This window comes from Sinohyriopsis cumingii, chromosome 11 (genome assembly GCF_028554795.1).
Source record: "Sinohyriopsis cumingii isolate HCF-2022 chromosome 11, ASM2855479v2, whole genome shotgun sequence".
Classification (NCBI taxonomy): domain Eukaryota; kingdom Metazoa; phylum Mollusca; class Bivalvia; order Unionida; family Unionidae; genus Sinohyriopsis; species Sinohyriopsis cumingii.
The window spans coordinates 83,491,714-83,514,299 of NC_142971.1; the positions used below are offsets into that span (position 1 = coordinate 83,491,714).

Sequence of the window (22,586 nt, forward strand, 5' to 3'; positions counted from 1 at the left end):
TTGCAGTAAAACACACCACAGTTATGGACCCAGGATGATTGTAAAATTCGAAACCGCAGCCTTTCGGTTGCGAGTCCGGCAAGCTAATCAGGGATGAACCGCAGCTCCTTACTTCCGTTAGTCAATTTTCGTACGGTGATATGCCGCGATGTTTAATCTCTATACCTGTCTTTCATTTTAAGAGTTGTTTTTCTTGTAAATTATTCGCACCCACAGGCACTTGGATACGATGTGTTTTGATGTTCATGTTTTGGGCATAGTGTAAATACATATATGCGCATGGTAACGATGCGTATTAATATTCATGAGATGTAAATAGTTTATATCAATACAAGCTATGCATCCACCACCACCACCACCACCAAATTTGTCAAAACTGTATTCGTAATATCTCCTTATGAACAAAGTATAGCCGCACACACAACATTAACGTCGATGACACAACATTAACGTCAACACACACAATATTAACGTCGATACACACAACATTAACCTTGACGCAGACGCTGTATCCATCGCCAACAAAACATGACAAATATGTTAAATAATGCAACACTTACAGTGTGCAATGTTTTAAATTTTATTCAGATCGAAATTGTTGAATTTTAGCAGGATGTTGCACAAAACAGAAAGAAACTGTTTACGACTGACACTTAATTGAGTCCGAGTGCACACTCAAACTGAGGGGCTTCAATCATACGGGGCCTGCACCGGACGTGCCATACTCATGTATGGTTAACACGTTCATATTCGTCTGAATCTTTAAAGTGGGAATATTTCTAAGCTCTTAATATACAAAAATACAAAGAAAATATAGAGAGGGGTCAGTTGTGACTTTATTCGGATTCGGTATGTGAAGTAGAAATTTTGCTTTGGTGCGGATATTTGGTAATGTATTACGCTGTAACGTTTAATGATCTACAAGTATATCGTACAGGTACGTAAATGTATATCAGACAGGTAGGTAAAAGAATATCACATAGGTTCGTAATAGTATATCTGACATGTACGTACAAGTATATCATACAAGTACGTAAGTGTATATCACACAATAACGTAAAGGTATATCTCACAGCTATGCAAAAGTATATCAGACAGGTACGTAAAGCAATAACACACAGGTAAAAAAATATTTATGCATGGCTAGGTAAAATTAAAATCGAATCTCTTGTTTAAAACACGTTCAACGTTCAGCACGAAACGTGGAATGAAGTTTTTTTATTTTTTTTATTTTTGGGGGGGTTAAAACTTGTACATTTTATATACTTTAATATTTTGTACCATGCATAGTCCAATAAGAAATATTTTCTTTTATTTTCAGAATTGTTTTAAGCAAGTATTACTTTATAAGCCTTCATCATGAACAACTCGTCTGCGACGGATCTCCTGCAGAGAATGAACGATGAGATATCCATCCTGCTCATTTAAGTTTTCATATATATGGGAGTGCTGATGTTTACGGGGTTTGTTGGCAATGCTGTTGTTTGTTATTTCTACGGGTATAAAACAAAGAGTAGTCCGACTACTTGCTTTATTGTAGTTTTAGCAGTATTCGATCTAATGAGTTGTACTATATCAATGCCAGTGGAAATAGTGGACATCAGGTTTTTCTACTTGTTTCCAGATGCTACTGCATGCAAGGTACTCAGAACAATGAATTTCGTTTGTACAATATCCTCTGGAATAATTCTAATTGCCATAGCGACAGAACGATACAGGAAAATTTGTCTTCCATTCAGGAAACAGATCACGGTTTTTCAGGCAAAATTGATCTGTGTCATTTCCACACTGATTGCCTGTGTGTTTTCCTGGCCAAGCATTGTTTTCTATTCAGTCGTGGCAGTAGATGTACAGTTTCACGGATCAGAGGTCATTCAGGCATACGACTGCACAACAGTTAAAGACGCGTCCTTACGGATTTATTTGCTTGCGTTCAATGCAATCCAGTTCCTGTTGTTCATTATCTCAACTATAGCGATAATTGTATTGTATGTGTTGATTTACAAACAGTTAATTAGAGTGAAAAAGATCAGAAAAAAGTGTACGGGCCCTCTTGGAAAATTAAGTCAACACAAAGACTCACTTCAGATTTACGACGATAGTGCTGAGTTGAGCTCGCCCAGTATAACAGTAATGCAGAGTAACCATTCAGAAATGGAACATTACATTTCAAAAGGGGTAGCAAATGTGCAAACAAAAGATGACAAAATTAAGAAAGAAACTTCAGTTATGAAAGAAAAGTATACACACATAGGCCAAGATAAATCAGTATACAATGATGAAAGTAAAATGCTGGTTGAATTGGAAGAAAAAGCAGGTACTGTATCGTACCAGGAGAAAACTCGTGATTCCCTAGAGATCAGTGGAGGTGGTGGGTCTATGGACCGAAATTTGTGCGATAATAGCACCAGTCTTATAAAAGCTTTCAACAGACCCAAGTCCGTGTCTCATCTGACTCAAAGAAAGTCCACAGATATAAATACTGATAAGTACACCAAGATCACGCTTCTGATCACAATCATCTTCATTGTTAGTTTTCTCCCTTATCTCTGTCTGGCTGGGTGGCAGAGTTTCTCAAAGGAGTACTTAGTAAATCGAATGTCAGACCTGCAGACAGTGTTGTTTTCAATCGGAATCCGTTCATACTTCCTGAACAGTGTCCTCAATCCGTTTATCTACGGGTTCTACAACTTGAAATTTAGAGAATTTATCGCCAGTGTGTTTTGCGTGTGCTCTCGAGCGAATCGAAAAGGCGAACGGACGTCTGAAAGTCGGTCAACATAGCGACAGACATCGGAGAAGGTGCATACAAATCCATCTCATATATGAACTTAATACAATTACCATCCCATATATGAACTTCATGGCAATTGTATTAACACAGCCATCACAAACATGCATGGAGAAACATACATTATCCATAGCTACTGTGTGAGATAAAAGCTGGGCAGAAATAGTTGAAAGAAAAAGTAGTCTAATATGTATGTATGTATGTATGTATGTAATTATGTATGTATGTATGTTTCACATGTCCTAAAGGTTTTGTTCATATTGTCGGTGGTTATCAGAAAACAAGTGACACGACTGCCTTACAATTAGTGACGTGATTTCGTCAAATTTGCTTGTGAAATTAAATTGCTAAGCGAAAGAAATTATATTAAAGTCAGTATAGATTCTTGAAAATATAACGGCATGGGGTGGTGATGTAAAGTTACCTACTCCTGGCCTATTTTTAAGTACAAATCACATTTCTCTATCCAAGAGGAATCTTATAGGAGAAAATCAACGAAAGGTGTTAATGCAGACGATGATATCGAAGGATAGTCACATTGGAACCCATACCATAAAATTATTATTATTACTCAAGATCTCTATTATTAGATAGTACCGACAAAAGGTGTTATCTCAGGTGATACTTATATTGATCATTAGTCACGTTAGAGTCCATACCCGACTGTTGTTATTATTGTAGAATCCTTTGGCAATTAAGGAAACGCTTTGAATTTAGAATATTTAGAGTCTGAGATAATTAAACATTGTATGGATTAGATAATTTGAATCAACTGGTGATATTGATAATCGTCCGATTAAACATCGTATGAATCAGACGATTTGAATAGACCGTGATAATGCTAATCGTCTGATATCGCTGTTCGATTCGTTTTCAAACATAAATTCTGATAGAATACTCAATTTTCTCCGTTTGAATAGAAACATAAAATGCAAATAAAATGAAATGTGAACGTGTAATGTACTAAAATCCCTCCCCCGAAACACCTCAAAAAACTAATAATAGTCTCTCAGTTTCAAAAGCAAAAAACGTGAAGTGTGAATAGAAAAATATTAATATGTAAACCGACGATTGGGAGGTTATTTTCACTCTTACCTTTATGACTGGAATTCGGTCTTTGAAATGTTATGATTGGTACGTTAATTTCACTCTTTATTACACCTATCTTTATTACTGGAATTCGGTCTTTAAATTGTTATAGAAGGTCCATTTTCCTGACAAATAATATCATTTTGTATATCAGGTATTTGTGATAGCAGTTTGACTGGAAATATTTCACTTTAAATTTCTGTTCAGCAGTTTTGTGTTAGTGTAATTAGTTCTAAGAAAATAAATGGATTCTGCTTGAGAATTCAGCTGAATAGAGTAAAGGCATTATAAAACATAGCGAAACAACAACCCCCAAACACCCTCAAAATAAAATAAAAGAAGAAACAAAATCGATTTGTGATTTCATTACGAACCATATTTCTGATATAAAAGCACCAAACACACATGTATAACGGTGGAATTCATACATACCATTCCAGACAATGTACATAGTTACATTTCGTTTGACAGTGACTGAGTATTTTTCAAGTGAATTTTGCTCATGTGCTGTCATTTTAACTTATGCACATACCCCCATTAACACTTGGCGTTGTAACAGAGAAAACTTAATTTTTCATTTCTTCTCAATTTGAAAGAATACACTTTAAAAGTGTACAAGTAGCAACAAACACACAAAACGTGAATTTCTGATGGTGAATTATTTCAGTCGTGTTATTTTCTATTAGTAAAGACAGTGATGTCTCAACTTTGTTGCAGTAAAGTATTTTAATACTCGTTTTACTCAACTAAAGGATAATAAAGGTATTTCTGAAATAAGGGAAACAATAATATAACTGACGAGACGGAAAATACACATATTATTTAAGTAAGGAAAACACGTTTTACTAGTGTAATTGTGTTTGTGTGCGTGTGTGTGATTTAGAATTTTAGCGGAGTCTTAACAATTCTCTAGCAGTGGGGCACCATGAAACAATCATGTAGTATCAAGTCTCAACAAGTCAAATTATTCTGACACCAGGCAGACGAGTTCGGACACCTACCTCTTAATTCTGAGCGCCAAGCGAGGCAAGTGATGGTACCATTTTGATATGTCTTTGGTATAACTCGTTAGGGGTTCGAACACACGGCCTCCCGCATCCGAGGTTGACGCTCTAACCTCTTAGGCCACCGGAGAGATCTGAACTACGGGAAATACACGTATGATTGAAGTATGAGAAAATAGGTTACTTACTGAATGCAATGGAAACTACACACATAACTGAAAAATACAAAGATGGTTTTATAACTATACATACGTTCTTGAAAGTCACATTGCTCAGTACTGGGAAATTTTAATGTTGTCAAATACACAAATATTGTTTCGAAATTTAATGGAAATTTGCATGAGGCTGTTGACAATGAAAATGACTTTAATCAAGGTTGCCTTTACGTGCAGTATGCAAATTTTTTATGATAATTTTTACAGCTTTATTGGAATAAAGACAGACTAGATGGATATTACGTACCATAGGTATAAACAATTATGCTACTAATTACAATTAGTATAAAATGAGAATAATTACTTTTTGTTATCAAGGTGGATATTATGTATAATTGTCACACAAATTTATCATACTAATTATAGTTATTATATTATTAGAATAATACACAATTATCACACTAATTACAGTTATTATTAGAATAATTACAGACTGTTATCTAGATGGATATTACGTATAATTGACATACACAATTATCAAACTAATTACAGATATTGTTAGAATAATTATAGACAGTTATCAAAATGGTTATTACTTACAATGTTCACATATTATTATGATCCATTAAGGTACTATTTATAGCTATTACTAGAATATAGACCAAACGATATCAAAAGAATAACATACTCCAGTATGATACTACTTAATGCTATTATAAGAACCTAGAGAGACTGTTTACCTATGTAATAGTTTCCCATATACTTTACTCAGTGGAGTTTAGAAATATATTCTGTACATACTTAATGTGTGTGGAGAGAGAGAGAGAGAGAGAGAGAGAGAGAGAGTTATGTATATTTAATTTGTGTTGTTTGAATGATATTTTATTGAATATATGCCATGGACATGTATCTTGGACATGATCTTGTCCAAAATCGAATTCATGTTCTGCCTGACCTGAATCATTGATTTTAATTTTGCAAACAACTTATTTATCTCAATCGGAGTTCAGAACATTAGAAATTCAACATGAAATGCCGGGTATACATGTTATTTACTACATTTATACGCTTTGTAATCGACCGTGTAAGTATCGCTATGATTTGATCTTGTAAACAAATGAAATCTTGCAGAACTACATTTTCCAGGAGATAATGGTCTTTTTTGGTAGAAAATGGTAATTTTGACCTGAGATCAAGTAGAAGACCATATAATCTTGTTTATCTAAACTTTATTCACTCGTGGTGGAAGATCTGAGCCGAATCAGTTGTATTATTGTTGTGTCAGGTATTTAATTTGGGCTAGAAGTTATTTATTCAAGTAATCTAATTCATGACATTCTTCTCTGAAAATAGAAAGTGCTGAATTAACATTCCTGGAAACAGATTTATAGTGAAATTTAAAATGCTGATATTTTATAGGTTTGTATTATTGTGATCTAACAAATGACTGTTGGCACATCACCACGACATGGGCCACACTATTCACATCATCACATACCGCTTAAGTATATTTAGAGCTTTAATCCTTAGGACTTGTATTTGAATTCATAATATTAACTGAGATTAAATTTGTAAAAAAATCGTAAGTTCTTTTAACACTTGTCACTTCGCATTCTAGGGAAATAAATTATTTATTGAATTTTGAAAGGATATCGCTCTGTTCTGTTACTTTGCTAAAGACCATAGAGTCGTGTGTGTGTGTGTGTGTGTGTGTGTGTGTGTGACCAGGGTCACAAAAAGAGGAGTCCTATTGTTAATTGTTATTACTAATCGCTTCGCATTCTTAAAACTTCAGTCATCGTACATTTTATGCACATTACTTTTCATACAGTCTACAGCAATATGTGTAACTATATGTTAAGTGCACTCGAAAGAGGGAAAGCAGGGTTGTCAGAAACGAATAATTGAATATTCAGATTTTTTCGAGGATGCTGCTCAAATAATAATAATATGCTCGGAGTTGTATTATTCTTTTCCCTGTTGTTTTTGTGAGACATCATAAATATCAAAGACGTGTCGCCAATTAATCAAGTTGGTACTGCTTTGTTGTATTTGTTTTCTCAATTCTGTAATTTAGGGATATGTTTCTCAGTCAACAGTTTGTCTATAGCTTTGTTCAATCAGAAAAAGGTACATATACGCATGCTTCATAAAAGTGTTTACTTTCAGTTACAAATGCATATGCTTAATAAAAAACTGTTTACATTCAAACTATCTATAGTTCTTTTTTTAATTCGGGCTGACCAAATGAACCATACTGGGACCTCTTCAAATACGTCGCATGCAACATATGTAACCTGTTATTATAGGCCTTCAATTACAACAACAACAAAAACTATTAACATCGTATTCACCGTCATCCTAGTCCAGTCTAGGACGTGTTGTGTTGTCGTTGCCAATGGAGATCACCAGCAAGGCCTGGACTTGTGTATTCGGAAGCATCCTTGAGTACAAATACGCTTTCTGATTCATCTTCATCTTGTCTGCGTTACTTTGCTGATCTTTGTGTTCGGAGATGTACTAGCTCGGGCTATCCTTGCAGTATGCGATTCCGGATGTACCATTTTATTATAATAATAATTTTTTTAATTAATAGAGCAGGGAAGACGCGACCTCGCGTTGACGTAATTGCTTAAACAACGTGCATAATAAACTAGAAAAAAATCACCAACGACAATGGAATAATATTAATTGGAAAAATTCAGGAGAAATTTTCTCAGTAAAGTGTCGACGCTTTTTTAATCTGTGGAGGCTTGTTATTGTTTTTCGATCCTTTGTAGGAAGGCTTATTTTCGACATTTGGACGTTTTTCGACCATTGGTCTGTTCGCCTTCCCTGCTGCTTCATAACTGGACAAAAAAAGCCATAGTTCGCGGCGATGATATTGCTACTGTGGCCATACAAATGGTATCGCCCCTGTGACCATAACAATGGTATCGGCTCTGTGGCCATAACAATGGTATCGCCCCTGTAACCATAACAATAGTATCGCCCCTGTGGTCATGACAATGGTATCGCCTCTATGGCTATTTTCTTTTTCTCCCACTGGTATATTTCAGTACTTGTCATGAAATATATAATTCATTAAATAACACCATATGTATGTTTTTACAAAGTTATTAGCAAGCAGTCTCTTCATGGAATAGCAGGCAGGTAGGTGAGTGCTTGTGTTCTGATAGATAGATATATTGAGGGAAGGTATGAAATCTACATTTGTCACTCTCCCCTCACCAAGCCTAGTTTCTTCTGTATCTATTAAATTACGTCATATAAACTCCACCAAGGAGCTTTATACATTTATTATAGTTATCATCACTGATAACGATCTTTATATAAAGGAGTTACGCAAGATATTTTTCCAATACCTTGTTGTAAACGTGTATTGAATCTCTTCATTCAGAAAATCGGAAACATTTTCTTGGATCCTTCCATTCAGAAAATAGCTATCTAATATCAAAGTAACCATGTCTTGGATCATTCTATTCAAAATTTGCATGAACAATCATGCTTTTAAGTAGTTGGTTTTGATACATAAAATGCGAGTAATGGTAAGAAGGCTGTATCTCTCTCTCTCTCTCTCTCTCTCCACACCGGGTCTAATTGTGTCTGTACGTATTAAATTACGGGATATAAACTCTAGCCAGGTGCTTTATACATTTATTATAGTTATCGTCATTGATAATGATCTTCATTTAAAGGAGTTACGCAAGATATTGTTCCAATACCTTGTTGAAAACGTGTCTATGATGTCTTCATTCAGAAAACCGGAATCCAATTTCATCGTAACCGTGCCGTGGATCTTTCCATTCAGAAAATCGGAACCCAATCTAATCGTAACCGTTCTGTGGATCTTTCCATTCAGAAAATAGGAATCCAATCTCATGGTAACCGTTCTGTGGAACATTCCATTCAGAAAATCGGAACCCAATCTCATCGTAACCGTGCCGTGGATCTTTCCATTCAGAAAATCGGAACCCAGTCTCCTTGTGATCTTTCAAGTTGTTTTGTCGGACTGGTCCGCGTCAAAAGGTATTTAACAGTATTGATCGTACAGTTAAAAAAGTTAGAAACATTTTTTAACAAATATTTGTGGTCACATAGTCCATATTTAGGAAATATATTGATGTCTTTCTGATATTCAATCTAAAGAGAAGCAAATATATAACATAAATTACAACTGTTTCAGTGGACATGAGAATACGTTTTATTTCACTGAATACGTTCCAAAAATTACCTAAAACTTTATTTGACTCTCTTCAATTTTTTATATATTAAATTTCATCAATTTTGAAGAGAGCTTATCACTGATAGACCTAACCACTACTCTGCTGCGGTGATAAAGGAGTTCAAACGGTAGTAATTTAAGTTTTCAAAATGTTTTAGTTTTCGTTTATGATAATACTATTCGTAGAAATGAGCAAACACGCATTGTTTCCTTTACAGGTATCCTTGTTGTTGTTGTAGGGTTTAACGCCATTTTGCAGCACACGAAAGGCTATACATGGCGGCCAGTATTAATGGTGGAATAAGAACCCGGGAAAACCCAGAAAGAACCACCGACACTGGCAACTGGCAAGCTTTCTTACATACCCACATTGGCTAATTCGAGACTCGAACCCACGCAGGCAGAGGTGAGATGGCAACAGGTATCCTTGCCTGAACAGACGTTGAGAATGGGAATGTACGTATATACCTTATATTCCATGAGGAGAAAAACTGCCTTTTTCAACAATCAGCATCCGGTTTGAATATTGTACTACCATGTTGATTCTTGTTTTGTCAGATTATTATTAATATCATTATTGTTATTATTATTATTATTATTATTATTATTATTTTACGAGTCTATGCTCTTAAATTGATTAACATCAAAGAGTAAAGATGACAAGCTTTGTAAAATTTAACAAATAATTTGTTTTCCTACAAAGTGTAACATGAGAAGAAAAAAGCTTAGGTATTGCGAATTAAATAAATAAAATAATCCAAGAATTAAAGAAATAAGTCCTAGTAATACAAAGTCCTGAATAAACTCAGTTCAAGTCCCGAAGAGATTTAAAATTGATGGCGATGACGTGTATGTTATGGCCTGCGAAGTACTGATGTGTCAACAGTCTCTTGTTGAATCCCAGAAATATTATTCAGGTTTGATTTCAGTATAAATTCCAATGAATGTATTTTTCCAAGAATTTTGTCAGAGCATTTTGTTTTCTTCAGATAAAATAATTACTTGAATTCAGTAATTTGAAGAAAATATAATTCAGCCCAAACTGGTCACAACATAATACAACTGAAAGAGATGGATGTTAAAGCACGACTGGTACAGTCCTCACAGTCACAAGATAATATAGTTCTCTGCTTGACCTCAGGCCAAAATTAGCGTTTTCTAAAAACAACCATTACCTAATGAAAAATAACCTTCTAGAATGATAAAATGAGCCTTGTTTATTTACAACAAAATAGCCTATTCAATTCACTTAGGAATCTCCAAAACCCTGACCTTGATAAATATATTTACTCCTTCTCTGTTGATACGAGTAATAATCCTGATAATTTGCTCATGCACATAGAGTTTAATGAAGCTAATATTAGTTGTTTACATAAATTAAATAAAAAAATAAAAAAGTCAACCAGGTCAAGCAGAAATGAACTCAATTTTGGACAAGGTCAAGTCCAGCAAACAATGTTACATTACAATAACATGTAATAAAATAAAAATATTTAATACTAACAGACAAACAATTAAATTAAATAAACATAACAATTATTATTATATAAATGTTTCGGTAGACACTAGGAAGTAGCTCGCATGTGATGAGGAAACATTGTTTTGTCACGAGTTGCCAAGCCACATTTAAATTTTTTTTGTCCACTTACCTTTTCTCTTTTTTGGATGTCTCGTCGAAATTGATCAGCATAAACTATGTCTTTCCAAAACAGAGCTACATTTGTCTTTAAACAGTCCCCCACCTCGAAAAAGATCCCGAACCCCCGCAGCAAACGGACTGACAAAAAATGACACCAAAAATAAGAAAACAAAAATATCTAGTGTCTTAACCAAACTGATAACTGTTTTATGCTCAGGTATGCATATAATATTGCATGTAATTTCATTCCACATTTACATGCTTCTTCGTTTGTTTACAAACTGTGCTAGATAATTTTTGACTAATCGCTCTTTGATTTCATAAAAGTCGCATTTGCTTAATTATACAAGAGGGGGAATCAAAATCTTAAGAATGGAAGCCTAAGTAAAGATCTCATAAAGCCACCCGAGATGTATAGATAAATGAGAAAATCGTTATGCATATTGTATGTATGTATGTATGTATGTATGTATGTACGTATGTATATATGTATGTATGTATGTACGTACGTACGTACGTACCTATCTATCTATCTATCTTGCATTGTCTTGCTTTAAATTGTTCTGTGCTCATTCAACACGTACCATACCTCAATACAGATATACATTACGTTCTCGTCTATCCTAATGACAGGTAAAGCGGACATATATTTCTTGTGACCTATATATCGATGGTTTCCATGTAGATGCATATACCTTAATGTCAAATGTCACTTGCCCTATGGGTGGAGTTCCTTCCAGTCAATTGTCTACCATCTGAACATCAAATTGTATTTGCACATCTTTGGGTTTCCTTTCCGTCAATCATGTTCTATTCAAATGTCAAATTTTACTCGCCCGGGAAAAGGTTTGCATGCAAATTGTGTTCTTTCTATCAACCGTGTTCCATCTTGTATTGTGCTAGTGTACGAAAACAAGGGAATATAAGCCGTCACGTACGTCATGGGTTCGATTCTTGCTTGGAACGAATTACAACTCTAAAGCTTGTGTGATTGTATCAATGTAATATATCAATTTACTGCATCCTTAAAATTATATCACTGTCTAGCAATTATACGACAAAACCTTGGAAATCACTACCTGGACATTGTGCAACACAATCTCTGCTCTCTCTCTCTCTCTCTCTCTCTCTCTCTCTCTCTCTCGCACCGGTGGCCCAGTGGTTAGAGCGTCCGCATCATGCGGGAGATCGTGGGTTCGATCCCCGGCCGAGTCATACCAGAGACTTACAAAAATGGTACTGACAGCTGCCTCACTTGGCGCTCAGCATTGGGACTGGTCGGCCTGGTGTCAGGATAATGTGACTGGGTGGGACATCATGCTACATGTCTGCGGCATGATGCCCCAGTGCTAAACATCACTTTAAACTTCCACACTGCAGACATCGTAGCGATATGACTGAAAAATTGTTAAAGCTACGTTAAAAATGGAAATCACACACACACACATACACACGTTCTCTCTCTCTCTCCCTCTCTCTCAGGTGATATAGTTCATATCACGAGTAAATCTTCCTTACGCGTAAACAACGACTTCATGACAACATCAACTGATGCAACTTATGTACTTTCTCCAAGTGCAGTTTTTTATTTGGTTGATGATATTTAATTATGTATGTATTTATCTCCCTGTCATCACGTATCTAATCTAAATATTATAACGTACTCTTTCATTGAGGAAGAAGGAAATCACTTTAATACTTGGCCATTGTATACTGTGTGAAAATCATCACGAAAAAAACATAAGGAGACATAACGTAGGTCATATCTATAAAATCCGCATACTAACCGCGGCATAGGGGAAAAAATGAATTATAAAGGAGGCGTCTCAACTCTAAGGGTAACAGTTTGTGTTGGAAACGTTGGCTAACGTAAATTAATAATAACAAAAATAAAAAGCACCACTTACACCTTTAAAGCAAATAAAATAAACAATATTACAACCAGGAAGAATGCTGCAGGATTAGTTTAGACCTAATTTAACTCAGCGTCAGTTTTCAGGTCATACACATTTAAAAAAAAGCCATTATCTCAACGAGTGCGACACTTAGAAGATTGGATCAACATGGATCAGGTTGGTGTAAACAATCCTCAAATGTGCACGCAGTCTTCCCTTGTTTTTGCCAGCTGGAGATTTGACATTTCATTATATATACATGTCTGGACCAAGATTCTGAAATCGCTAGAATTCACTGCAAAATTTCATTTTTTGTTTGATAAAGGTAGTTATATTGATTTCTTATTGTACAGTTCTAGATTTAGACAACGTGCTAGCAGATTAGTCAACAGTACAGTGTTTGAAACACACATATAGAGAGGGTATGTATGTATGTATGTATGTATGTATGTATGTATGTATGTGTGTGTGTGTGTGTATGTGTGTGTGTATGTATGTATGTATGTGTGTGTGTGTGTGTGTGTGTGTGTGTGGTAATAATTTCATTCCGAAGGTAAAATTTAAATTGACCAGGGATCTGCCACTGCCGGTCAATCTAGAATCTGCGTCCACTGGAGATTATAATAAACTTTCTTTTGCAACTTCCCTTAAATTTAGAGCCCATTGTTAGAAATAGTCATGTATAATTTGGTCATTTGATTGCATTAGTCAATACATGTAAAACAGTGACGCTGAATAAAATAGTACAATACAGCTGGAATGGCCAAATACAAATAAAATAGTACAATACAGTTGTAGTTCAACGGAAGAACAAGAAGAATAAAACAATTGTAATTGTCCGTTGTCTTTTAGGGAAACTAAGGTAGCACAAGACAGCGGGGATGGTCCGCTGACTTTTAGGGCAACTAATGTAGCACAAGACTGTGGGTATGGTCCGCTGACTTTTAGGGCAACTAATGTAGCACAATACTGTGGGGATGGTCCACTGAATCCTAGGGCAACTAAGGTAGCACAAGACTGCTGGGATGGTCCGCCATCGTTGATTGGAAGAAAAGGTAAGTACAATATACAGTTTGAATGGTCCGTTGTCTTTCTATTGATGTAAGTTAGCACAATACAATTAGAGTGATCCATCGTCTATTTAAGGACGTAAATTAGTAAACATAATTTGATTGGTTCGTTGTCTTTCAAGGGAATTAAGGTAGTTCGATACAATTGAATTGATCTTTTGTCTTTGAAGGGAAGTAACGCAGTACAATATAGTTGAACTGATCCATTTTCTTTCAAAGGAAGCAACAAATTATCCACAATTCGAAATATTAATGTCCATCTTTCATCGCAAATTTAGTTTTCTTCATTTTTTGTAATTAGCCTAAGTTGAATTAAATCAAATATATCCTCATTATAGCTGTATGGATAAATAATTTTACTTCTGTCTCAAGTGTGTCGTGAATATGACTTGCACCAATGTCACACGTCCAATTTTAAGGTACACTTGAAAGCTACAAGTACTTCCTCATACATTAAAAAAATTATGTACACGTGAACGACCCTTTATCCGTACGTAACGACCCATTATTCGCAATACAAGGACGATCTAACGAACGTTTATCCGCGATAAAAGAACTATTCAACGACCGTTTATGTGCGATATCAGGGAACAGATATGCAAACATGCAAATGCATTTCTCAACCTGGGTTCGTATTTACAGACTGTCCTAATTTCATAGCACGTGGTGAAAGTAAAATAAATGAACTTTAATTTTCTTTCTTGGTGCTTTAGAACTAATTCTGTCGAAAAATATGATGTAGTAATCAATGCTTCAAAACCATCAAAGACTGTGATCAGAACCTCTTTAAATTTAGCATGGGACTTTCTTTCTCAGAGAACTAGTTAGCTAATTGGTCCATTTTGATTTATTTTTTTATATATAAAAAAATTGATAATGCCTCTCCATGGTCAGTAGAATTCTTCAGGGACAAAGGTGTTTGAAACCCCACTTGCTCTTGGTGCCTATGTCAGATATACTATTTCTTCATAACTGTACTTACAATGTAGGTCTCATTTCCTGTTTATAGAATCGGAATATTCATTGGCGTGTGCATGAAATGGCTCATTATAGGACCTAGACACGACCGGCACTTCGCGGAATGATTCTTCCGCATGAAAAATGGTCTCAGAAGTAGTCGCAAAAAAATACAAATATAGAGAAATCACGAGAGACCACCCGATGATACTAGATAAAACTATTCATTCATCACATTCCCATTTAAGTTACAGAGAAATATATTTATTTTTAGTGCGAACCTGTGGGCCTGCCATGGCATACACTGGCCGTGATGTTGGTCGGTCGCGACATCGGCTGCTTTCGTTGTTTAGTTGGGCACTTGTGGACAAGATCGACCAATCGTGGTGCACATGAAAATATTAGTTCATAAGTAGTAAAATAAAATTAGAGTTAAAAAATAGGAAATATAAGCAGTAAATGTATTATATAATTTCGCTTTTGAATATTCTTACAAAGAAGAAAGCTCTACCGCTAAGTAGATCAGGAACTTCCGTTTGGTTTGGTTCGGTATTTTACGGCACAGCTACACAAGTATGCTGTTTAGTTCCGATGCGATTGCAGTAAAACACACCACAGTTATGGACCCAGGCTGATTGTAAAATTCGAAACCGCAGCCTTTCGGTTGCGAGTCCGGCAAGCTAATCAGGGATGAACCGCAGCTCCTTACTTCCGTTAGTCAATTTTCGTACGGTGATATGCCGCGATGTTTAATCTCTATACCTGTCTTTCATTTTAAGAGTTGTTTTTCTTGTAAATTATTCGCACCCACAGGCACTTGGATACGATGTGTTTTGATATTCATGTTTTGGGCATAGTGTAAATATTTTACGAAGTCAATCCGTTTCTCAATTCCAAGAGAGAGAGAGAGAAGAAAGGAAGGAAGTTCAAGTCATTTGATGTAGTGTCACTCGATGATGAAGACGTGACTACATTCTTGGGGAATTGAAGGTACTCGGGATCGAGCTGTAAAGACAAAAGTCTATTTGAGCTTCTGACCAGCAAAACTGGTGTTGACCCGCAGCTGGGGTTTTTATACCAGTTTCTGAAGACAACGCCAAATATGGCGCGCTCCTAGCTCCTTGCGAAGGCCAGAATCTCAAATGAGGCTTCGTAGTCTCTTACAGATTATTGTCTAGATCTATGTACGTCATTAGACAGACAATTCTACAACGTCAGCGCGATTAGTAATAGCTTATGATTTTTTTTTAGGTTTCCGCAATGCGGTACTTACATGTAATTTTTCTTTGTGTGCCGACTTTAGGATACAAGGGAAATGTATGTATAGACGGTTCGTACTTGATCATAATAGCGCAATAATTGTTGAATAGTAGGATACGAATAAATGGATTAAATCTCAATATATTTTAGTAGAAGATTACTTCCAATATGATTTATCAATTTACTTCTAATACAATTTAATCAAAACTTACTGTTAACACAATTTAGAGGAATTTCCAATCTTGTTACTTGTACTGAAAAATTCTGTCCTAATAAGACCCTCCGGTTCATTTGAGCCGAGTCCTCGAGGCTCGAGAGAAAAAAATTACATTTATAAATAGAAGGTAAATGGTGACAGATCAAGACATTCAATAATAAAATGTTGTGAAATATATTGTAAATTCAAAAATACATGAGAAAAACACTGCAAACACAGAATAAAATACAAAATATACAATGAGAAAAACAATGCAACTATTCATAAAATATCAAAAGGGACAATGAGAGAAGAACAAAAACACTGCAAAATATTCAGTAAAATACAAAATTGCAATGAGAAAACAAATCACTGCAAGGTACTCAGTAAAATTGAAAAATACAATAAGAAAAATCACTACAGAATAGTCGGTAAGGTACATCAAATGCAATGAGAAAGGTCACTGCAACATACTCAGCATAGTTTGAAGAAATACAATAAGAAAAATCACTGTAAAAATCACTGTACAATATTCATTAAAATTGAAAATACACTGAAACAAATCACTGCAAAATGCTTTGTAAAATACAAAAATTACCATGAGAAAAATCATTGCAACGTACTTAGTAAAATACAAAGATACAGTGAGTAATTTAAAATACTCACGAAAAAGCATCAAATGACAAAAATGCAATAAGGAGTATTTTGTTTTTCTTTCTTCAAAATATTTAATAAGATTCTCAATATAATGGATGGAACATTTGACAATATCTGTTAGAAATCACCTTTTATTTTCTTATTTTATTTTTTTTGTTCTTAAAATAAATGCAATAAGGAGGTCATGGCACGACATTAAATAAAATTTCAAATAACGCTGACCAACATTAGTAGAAATTCTACGCAAACTACTTCTACCACTAGGCTTATCAGACGATTATCGTTGTGACAAGAGGATTTCCAGACGGTTACCGTCGTAGACATCCACAGACTGAGGGTATTTATCTGTGTACTTTACTAAATAACAGAAACCCTAAGATCTGTATTGTTTTTACGGTGTATCTTTGTTGTGTGTAGAAGTCGTTTGTTTATTCTTAAGTGCTAAATATGAAGGTAGTGCGGAACGTTGAGGGAAGATACGTATTCTACCTCGAAGAACAAGTTGGGGTCTATAACTATTGGGATCTGGTCGACAACGATCTGTACGATGCTGAGTGCACCGGGGACACACACAGCTTGGTCTTACTCTTTTAGTCAAATATTCTTCGAGATTATGAGCATCTCGGCATAACTTTTTGAATTTGTGATAAGAAATATGTGGATTTTGTATAAGCGAAAGGGGTAATTTCGCATTGCGGATATATAGTTCAGCCAATCCAAAGTATGCGTGCGTTAAAAGTTGGTGAAAAAAACCTAGAAAGCTCGGAATTACGTCCGCAGAAGGTACAACACCAGTAAGTAATTGAACTAAAGTTTCTTCAGTAAACAGAAGATACTCTGCGATGCCAACAATATGAAATAGTGATTTTGGATTATTATACATTGTCGTGCCTCTGTCAATTGATAAAATTAAGTGTCTAACTATCGATATATCAAATTTTTCCATGTGGAGAGAAGATTCTCCCCACCTCTGAAGTGCCTGCAACACAGGTGAGAGGTCAACCACCTTTTCGAGTACAGGCGATTGTAAAACAATTTCTTTATCTGTACCGAAAATTAGTACGATTGACCCTTCCATCCTTAATTGTTGATCGGTGGTTTTATATATATATATTATTTTATAAATATTTCTTGAGGATCTAGGGTTTAGAGGTTTACCGTATCTCACCGCACGATCCTTCGAGCTTCGGGAGTGTGTATGTTCGATGTTACGGTGCTGGTTTTGAAGAAGAAGAAAAAAAAACAAAATATAATAGATATACTTGAAAAGCTATTCATTTGTTTTTTAAAAAAAAAAGTATATTGACACAATTACTTGGTTATTCACACAAAATTAGTAGTTATATTTTAAATCAATCGAAGACAGTTTGCACTCTAATATAGATATAGGTATTTTTTTTTTTTTTTTTTTTTTTTTTTTTGTAACCCATCAAGGAAAAACGGTCATATTTTCCTGTTAGGAAGTAAGACTTGGGCACATATATGTGTATTTACGGTAAAATAGTGTAAGGTGGTAAGAGAGGGTGTGATTGAGGAGAACATTCCGAAATACTTCCGTCCGAGCGTTGTGGAAACGCAATGTCATGGTGTGTCCAAATAACGTGAGCACAGAAGGGTTGGCTAAATATTGAACGAAGTTTGTATGCGGATACGATGTCGATGCTGAACGAGGTTGGCATGGTTAGTTCAGCGTTACTGTTCACTTTGGTGAGCTTAAAACCTGTCCATGTGACATGCAATCGAGGTCGAAGGTAACCTGTGACATGAAGGTTATCAATCATCGATGGTCCAGTAATGTTCCAATATGAGGGACATAGGCTAAGCTGAAGAATATCTACCATCACACATTGAACTCCCGTAGTTATTTCAAGACGAAGTTTAGTTCGTGCATTGGACTGTGAAATCCATTTATAAACTTGGACCAGGGCAATTACAAACGTCATGATGGAAACTGAAAAGATCCAATGATCCCATGTAAGGACATCAGAAACAGTAGTAAACCAATCAGGGGAAGAAGTCGTAGGTGCAATGGTATATTGGAAGTGGACTGTAGATTGTGCTTTTGTCGTATGTGCAAGTAACAGTGCAGTTGACAATGCTCTAAAACGCCATATAAGCCAAACAATCACCAAGGTGTTAAGAATCGACAATGAAAAACTAATTATAGTCATAATGTGTAGAGAATCAAACCAAGAATCATTGTCAATTGAAATTTCTCCACTTAACATTGTTTCTGCCAAGGACGAAAAGATCTTTTGATCTGTTTTAGCGCGTGCGGCTACCTTCTTAAGATTTAAATCAATTTCCTTATCTGTAGCGAAAAATTGTGACATTTGGTGTTCGTACAATTTGAATTCAGGCAAGGAAATAGTCAAAGGATTGTCAAAAGATGTGTTACCTAAGATGGCTGCTAAGTGTGTAGAATTGAAGAATTGTTGTAAAAGTGCTAAATTAATTGGGTGAAGTTGAGTAACTTCTGTCGAATTGTCAGTACAAGTAGTGATATGTCCGTCGTAAGTCATCGACGTGGTAACAACTGCGCAATGACATCGGATGTTCATAATACAAAAACTACAACCCTTAATAACTCGACGTTGATTTTGACATTCTAATATTATTTCGTCTATAAGGTAGACTAATATTTGGTTTGAAGAAATATCAAGAATATGTGGTACAACACGGTTTGTCATAAAACGGAAGTTACAAGTCTGATGGATATTAGCCTTATCATCCAAAAATAGACTATTGACACATTCAGGCTGAGACAATGGTTTAAGTGTAGGACGGATATTACAGTGTAAAATGTCCTTACCGGTACATTGATTTAAGGAAGATAACGCTAGTGTTGTGTAAAATTGATGGTCATCAGATACTAACATTATGTCAGGTAAATCAAGTAATTGTGTAACGTGTGCTGATGATGCGTTAATTGGGACTGGAAACGATTGAATTCGATACGTTTCGAATGGTCGCTGTCGGGACGAGATAGGAATCTGTAGCGCAATATATAGGTCGCGATCTTTACGCGTTGCTATGAATGACCCAAACTGATAATAGTAACGCGGATCTTTCGGCGTTATGGAATAACCTGGATAATCGGTAGATATAATGGTCTCGATTTGATTGATTGATTCTGCTAAAACATGAGGTGGAATCAGTACGGCGGGTAACTTGCCTGCTGCCAATTCTACTGTTGCTAACTGTAATTTCTCTAATTCGTGCCTAATTTGCTGAGATTCCAGCATTTGCGCGGCAATGACTTCTTCCGATTTCTGATATTGTTGACGTATATTTTCTTCATTCTCTCCCATCGCTTCCTCTAGTAATAAAAGCGTTTGCGAGTTGCGACCAATAGCCTTTAACATATTATTGAATCGATTATCGACTTGTGAAATATAGGAGGAAAAATCACCTCCATGTCGAGCAAGAGCACCGAGAATTTTATTATTCTGTCTTGTCAGCATATTTATGTGACTTGCTAATGTGGCAACGTCTCCCGTTGTAGCCAGACCGAATAGGTTTTTACCTATTTCACCAATAAAGGGCAAAATTGCTCTTTTTGACACGTTTGAAGACTGAAAAACACTTTCTGGTATTAACTCATTAATTAATGAGATTGTTGAGTTAAACTGTGCATTCATTGTAATACGTATTGCATTTAATTGCTGGAGAAGAGCATTTTTGAAGTTACATCGTACATTTTTAACACAATATTCTATAGGTTCGACTGAAATGTTTTCTGGAAGCTGTATTTGAAAGGTGTGGATCCACTTATCAGCTGAACAATATACTGGTGAGAGAGACTGGAAGATAACTCCATAGTTCAATCTTTGCTCATCCACTGCAGACCCTGGATTCAGAGTCAGAAGAAGCAGTCCTATAACCCAAATCCACATTCCACCCATACCTTTAAAGAAAAAGAAGAAGTTTGAGAGATTTGCCGGCGAGAGAAGAAAAAGAAATAGAAGGCATGAGAGACTGATGGAATGGTGAAAAGGACTAGAATTGTCTCTCCCAGTTAAGAAGAAATTTCCTTCTGAATTTCGTATTGAATTCAATGACGAAATATTCGGCCAAGTCCTTTACGACGTGTATTTGATTGTGTGCGTGTTCTGTGAAATGCTTCTTTTAATGCCTGAGAAACATTCTCTGTTGGTTGCCATGATGGTGTGGACCCATCGGTCCACTTGACCAGATAATGTTTCTTCCCAGAAATCCATTTAGATTTCAAAAGTTTATCAACTGAGTACCATTCTGTACCATTGTCAGTTGGTGCTTGACTATTGCTCGTTTGATCATGTCGTGGCTGAATCGACTGAGGGGGTGCGTTAGCTGCTTGTGGGGTTAGCGGTCGATAATCCCTTGGGTCTTTATAATACTTAAGCCTGTTGGCGTGTACTAATGATTTCATTTCCTTATTGTCGGAACAACGGCGTAATCTGTAGGTGTTATTCGGACCTAATTGAGTGATGTAATATGGGCCCTCCCATCGGGGGTAAAGCTTTTTTGACAACCCTACCGGTATGTGTGCGATTTGTAGGTGTACATAATCTCCAACACGAAAGGGCGGTTCCTTTGCTTTCTGGTCAAACCTCTGTTTTGTTGTATCTTGCTTTTCGCGGGTGTTTGCTTTAGCTAATTCTTGAACTACTTTTAATCTTTGGATTAACTGATCTATGTATTGTTGTGTTTGTTTCTGGACAGTCTCTCTAGGTGTAAGAGACACGTCTAAAGGTAAAGTCATTTCCTTACCAAATACAATGTAATAAGGCGAATAACCAGTTGAGTTGACAGCTGGACTCATCCGGAATGCCATCATTATGCTGGGCAATAGCGACGGCCAATCATCTTGTTGTTTACTGCAGTACGCTCTAAGTGATTGACTAATGGTGCTGTTCGTTCGTTCGCACGCGGAATTAGTTTGAGGGTGGTATGAACTGGTATGGTGACGTGTTACTTGAAATAGTTCACAGAGTGCTAATACAATTTGGGACATAAAGTTTCGTCCACGATCACTGACAAGTGTTCGCGGTGCGCCATAACGTGTGAATATTTCATTATACAAAACACAAGCGATGTCCGTTGCTGTCTGTGTACGTAAGGGAAAAGCTTCACACCAATGTGACAAACTATCTGTCACCAATAAGATATACTGGTAGCCTTCCTTACTTTTTGGCATGCACAAAATGTCCATGTGCCACCGAGAAAATACGTCTTCTGGGGGCAATGGGTGCAACGGGGCCTTTCGAGCATTTGTGTCCCTTTTAATGAGTTGACATTGAGAACATGATGTAATGTAATCATAAACATTTTGGTACATTTTAGGCCAAAAGTATTTTTGTTTGATAGCTTGATATGTTCTTTGTACACCTAAATGACAACCTCCTGCTTTTGAATCGTGATAAGACAGAAGAACGTCTTGTCTCAAATTTGTTGGTAAAGCTACTTGTTTTATGAGTTGATCTGATGAAGTTTTGTGTTTTGCTCGAGGCTGGAAAAAATGATATAAGACACCATTTACGAGTTCATACTGACTTGCTTCATACGGAATAGCTTTTGCGCGACGAATATTCTCTGGTAATATTCCTTGCTCTAAGTAAACATACATGTCCTTGAAATCAGGGCACTCGCGCTGAAATTGAGCAATA

General features: G+C 35.9%; 3 protein-coding genes across 5 annotated transcripts in view; 2 read left to right on the top strand and 1 right to left on the bottom strand.

Annotated features, from left to right (window-relative positions):
- On the top strand, positions 1–7,250 carry LOC149788871 (uncharacterized). Its single transcript, XM_089975008.1, has 2 exons — positions 1–937; positions 1,322–7,250. Exon 2 carries the CDS (start codon positions 1,441–1,443, stop codon positions 2,782–2,784), a length of 1,344 nt encoding a protein of 447 aa, XP_089831134.1. The 5' UTR covers positions 1–937; positions 1,322–1,440; the 3' UTR covers positions 2,785–7,250.
- Positions 4,884–22,586, bottom strand: part of LOC149788872 (uncharacterized) — a 22,379-nt gene continuing 4,676 nt past the window's right edge. Inside the window, exons 2-3 of one of the 3 annotated variants that reach the window (XM_089975001.1) lie at positions 10,914–11,041; positions 4,884–5,018 (exon numbers count right to left, since the gene is read on the bottom strand). In XM_089975001.1, coding sequence (XP_089831127.1) covers positions 5,001–5,018; positions 10,914–11,041 — 146 coding nt within the window. In that variant the 3' untranslated portion in view covers positions 4,884–5,000. Of the gene's footprint in view, positions 5,019–10,913; positions 11,042–16,206; positions 20,846–22,586 lie in introns of those variants that run through there. The other 2 variants (XM_089975002.1, XM_089975000.1) reach the window with 2 other exon arrangements.
- The window catches only part of LOC149788873 (uncharacterized), a 23,254-nt gene continuing 11,715 nt past the window's right edge, over positions 11,048–22,586 (top strand). The window contains exon 1 of the mRNA XM_089975006.1: positions 11,048–13,853. The gene's annotated coding sequence lies outside the window, so the exon portion shown is untranslated. The remainder of the gene's footprint in view (positions 13,854–22,586) is intronic.

What these genes read in the sequence shown, in the direction of transcription:
- LOC149788871 (XM_089975008.1), top strand. Translation starts at nt 1,441, where the DNA reads ATGGGAGTGCTGATGTTTACGGGGTTTGTTGGCAATGCTGTTGTTTGT.